Source organism: Phoca vitulina, unplaced genomic scaffold (assembly GCF_004348235.1).
Source record: "Phoca vitulina isolate PV1807 unplaced genomic scaffold, GSC_HSeal_1.0 scaffold19, whole genome shotgun sequence".
Taxonomy (NCBI): Eukaryota; Metazoa; Chordata; class Mammalia; order Carnivora; family Phocidae; genus Phoca; species Phoca vitulina.
In genome coordinates this window covers 1737329-1741903 of record NW_022589722.1, presented here as the reverse complement: position 1 = coordinate 1741903, position 4575 = coordinate 1737329, and the positions used below count along the sequence as shown (strand labels likewise).

At 34.6% G+C, this 4575-nt stretch overlaps 1 protein-coding gene across 1 annotated transcript; it reads right to left on the bottom strand.

The window, feature by feature from the left end:
* Nucleotides 1–2495: 2495 nt before the first annotated feature.
* On the bottom strand, nt 2496–2735 carry LOC116639736 (cyclin-dependent kinases regulatory subunit 2-like). The gene has a single exon (XM_032416300.1). The coding sequence runs from the start codon at nt 2733–2735 to the stop codon at nt 2496–2498; it is 240 nt and encodes a 79-aa protein (XP_032272191.1).
* Nucleotides 2736–4575: the final 1840 nt, after the last annotated feature.

Here is a 4575-nt window from a genome sequence, read left to right as displayed (position 1 = left end):
ATATTTATTTTCAGTTGCTTATGATGTTTACATGAATACAAACACACACCTATATACATATATCTGTATACTTGAGGAACCCTAAAATGAAAAATTCACTGCATTCAAGTAACAGTTGTTAAATTACAGAACCCAACATAGCTTGGCTCTATGTCAGGTTTATCCTGGAATTTGGAAGTATCACAACTTGTAGGCACTTGCCCATTTTAAAAACATGACTGAATCAGCATGCTGCCCATTCTATCATAGACCACATGGCATGAATTCAAGATGAGATGTAACACTACAATTTTGTGTGAATAGCAGGGGATATGTTGATAGAAAATTTCTGAAGTAAATGAATTAAATCTATAAAAAAGAAAAACAATAACGGGGTGCCTGGATGGCTCAGTTGTTAAGTGTCTGCCTTCGGCTCACGTCATGATCCCAGAGTCCTGGGATCGAGGCCCCACATCAGGCTCCCTGCTCCGCGGGAAGCCTGCTTCTCTCTCCCCCACGCCCCCTGCTTGTGTTCCTGCTCTCGCTATCTCTCTCTCTATCAAATAAATAAAATATTTAAAAAAAAACAAGAATTTCTTATAATCTGTATCAATAGAGAATAAATTATCAGGGGAAAATGCCATAATTACAGAAATTTAAAAAAAATCATCAAATACAAGGGATCAGAGTGCTGAATCTGCCATTTAGGGCCCCTTGTCTGCTCTGAGCTGAGATAGAGGCTCTGGTAGTCAGCTGACTCAACAAAGAGAATCCAAGGCATTGGGAGAGCCGCAATTCCCTCCAGGGAAAGTAAGCCTAATCAGGAGCCCTGTGAAAATAAGACACCCCTAATTTTATGACTCTGAAGGAAACTCATGGTGCTGCTTGCTGAATGGGGAACTCATTTCAAGCATAACACTATACAAAAACCTAAATACAAGCACAAGATATAACTGGAGAAAGTATTAGGTTTGGAAAGTATTGTTCCTTTCACAAATAATTAAAAAATATAATGGGTGTCAGGCACAGAAGAAATAACACTTATTTGTAAAGATTCAATAACAACAATGATGACATTTATTAGACATTTACTCTGTACTAAGCACTGTTCTTGGTCTTCTCAATTGATTCTCACAGTAGCCCTCTAATAGAGACATTTTGCAGATGAGGAAGAGAGGAAAAGAGAAATTTGCCAAAATAAGTCACAGAGCTAAGATTTGGCCCCCAAAAGACAATCTCTAGTCTCTGAGTGCTTACTCACTTCTTAAGAATATATCTGAATATAATCAGTGACATCTAGGACTAGTAGAACAGCACCTAGCACATCTAATCTCATTTGTCTAGCTCCCAAACACAGGTAGCCAGTTGATTTAAAATAAAAAATTCTGTAATAATTTTAGGTTTGTTCTAGAATAATGGAATTCTGAAATAATTTTAATTTTGTAATAATTTAATAATTTTTATCAGTGTTCAGGGACACCTGGCTGGCTCAGTTGGTAAAGCATGCAACTCTTGCTCTTGGGGTTGTGAGTTCAAGCCACACATTGGGTATAGAGATTACTTAAGTATAAAATCTTAAAAAACAAAAATAATTTTTACCAATGTTCAAAGGCAATAGGTACCGTTTTCCAATGAAAGAAATTGGGTCTGCTTGAAGAAATGGCTGGTTTTAGCACTAAGGCACATCATGCTGGTAGTGCCAGAAAGTAAACAACAACAACAACAACAACAACAACAACAAAAGCCAAACAGCTAAAAAAAAATGTATGGGGGTATGTTGAAGCAGCATAGGAGTCAATTTGTAAAAGCTCTCAACAACCAAAACTGGGATAATTTTAACAATAAGCAACGTAGTATTGGTTTGGAACTCCAAGTACGAAATTATTTTTTTGCATGTGGATGTATCTATATCTGGGTCCTATTATAGATGTGTATATATACATATGCACATATATGAGTATATGAGTATATATATAAAATTTGAAACTATTCTTTAAGGAAAATTTGTTCCTTATCCCCATTTATTCATCTAAACAGTAGTTTATTTATATGAATATGTATTCACTTCTAGTTATTTTATGAATATATATTACTGTAACAATCCAAAAAGAAAAGTAATCATTCATATAAAATTTAAAACATGTTTTTTCATTTCCATTAATAGAACGACTTATGGTTAAAAGGCTATGTATAAGTTAGAGACCAAAGTAAGAGTCAATTTATTTATTTATCTCTATAAATGCAACATACAAACTTTATTTAACAAAAGTAACATGTAAAGTCAAACAGACAATTATATTAAGAGAAAAACCGACTAGAAGAAATTTTATCTTAAACACCTTATAGTAACCTATTTGCAGTTGCATTTAACTGAGCTCTGTTGCTGTGAAGAATACAGCTCATGCACAGGTATGGATCAACAATTTGTACATTTTTCAAGTATTCACTGAATACTAACTTATATACACATATACATTAAATTTGAAAAAGATTTAATTGACGACCCCAGATAGACTTCATTTTTGTTGCTCTTTTGGAAGAGGTCGTCTAAAGAGAAGAATATATGGTTCTGGCTCATGAATCATGTAATGAACCCAGCCTAGACTCTGTTGGACACCAAGTCTCCTCCACTCCTCTTCAGACATCAGATAGGTTTTCAGGACTTGTTTGGAAAGTTCTCTGGGTAACATGACATGCCGGTACTCATAGTGCTCGTCGAAGTACTTGTCTGAGTAGTAGATCTGCTTGTGGGCCATCCTGCGGGCGGGCGGGAGTGACAGGGTGCAAAGACAGGGCGCAGTGGGCCACACGTCCTGGTCTGGCCAAAGCAACGACTCGACTGCCGAGTCAATAAATTTTTTTTAAAATGAATCCTTCATTTATGGTCCTTTAAATATTATGTGCATATTATTTATTAGGAAAGCTATTTATAATATAAAGTAGAACAAGATTGTTTTTAATTTGCTTCTTTCTACAAATAGTATTATATTCCCTGAAAGGACTCAATAGATGAGAATGTATTTTGTATTAGTAAAATAGTAATTATCATTTCTGGAGAATGACAGGCAATCTTCTGAATAAAACCCCAAGTGTCATATATATCATTATCTAGGTAGTTAGAAATTAGCTTGGGCATTCTTTATGAGCATATATAATCTTGTGCTTTGAAAATTAGAAAAAAATTCCTATATTTTCTTCAGAAGTTTGTTGGAGTATATTGAGATAGATATAGATATATAGATATATATATACACACACACATATATATATATATATATATATATATATATATTCCAACTTTAACCTAGAAAGTGTGTTCTAGACATTGAAGTTGAAACAATAATGTAGTATAGTTTGGTGGTAAGCAAAGACTTGCCTGACAAAAATAGTTTCTGCATCTTTTTTTTTTTTTAAGATTTTATTTATTTATTTGACAAAGAGAGACAGCGAGAGCAGGAACACAAGCAGGGGGAGGGGGAGAGGGAGAAGCGGGCTTCCTGCCGAGCAGGGAGCCCGATGTGGGACTCGATCCCAGGACCCTGGGATCATGACCTGAGCTGAAGGCAGATGCTTAACGACTGAGCCACCCAGGCGCCCTGGTTTCTGCATCTTACTTCTGAAATATCCAAGATCATTTTCATTATCATAATTTTTAAATCCTCATAAGACACACATTTTATAAATATGCTCAAGGCATAATTTCCATTGAAAGGTAACATTAATTAAGAGAAAAGAAGAGTGATCCTATGGCCAATGACAAGAAAACAAGTTCCTGAGGACACGGGCTTGGGCATGATATTTCTGTGTGTGTGTGTGTGTGTGTGTGTGTGTGTGTGTTTGTGAGAGAGAGAGAAAGAGAGAGACAGAGAGAGAAGGAGAATGAGTGTGTGTATATATATAACCTATCACCAAGATGAGGTTAATAAGAGTAACAAAGGTAGCCAGCCCACAAGGCTTAAAATAATTTATGTCAATAAATAATTGATGAACATAGAATTTTATCATCAAAATATTAATATAGAACTAAAGACCAGTATAAAATTAATCATTATATATATACATATACATATACGATTCAATTCACTCTTTGAGATATAGAATAATGATGAACATATGTATCCCTTTTTCAAACAAATTACAATACAGTTAGTTAAAAATAAATAAATAAATTACAATATAGTTGAGGAGATAAGAAAAACAGACTTAAACTGACAGCAAAGAACACAGTATACAATGTAATTAGGTGCATATCAAATGTGATGACTCTAAAAAGCTCTAGAAAGTGAGTGGAAAGATATTTCTAAACTATTATTCAAAAATGTTTATAGTGATCCTGCAATCTATGTGTGTCTGGAAAGGTGAGTAGACAAATAAGGTCAGAGAGGAGAGGAGATATTTTATATAAAAACAAAAGCATGCTGGAAAGCATAGACAGAAATTTAAACATGACGGGTGTATAATATCATGAAACTTATCTGAAACAGGCTTTGTAAAGCTTGCTAAGGACAAAGTAGAGTTACACTAACATTTGTGTAACTTTATCTGTAAATTTCAACGTACTCAAGAGGTTGCTTACTTGCTTTGGATTCGAGCCTC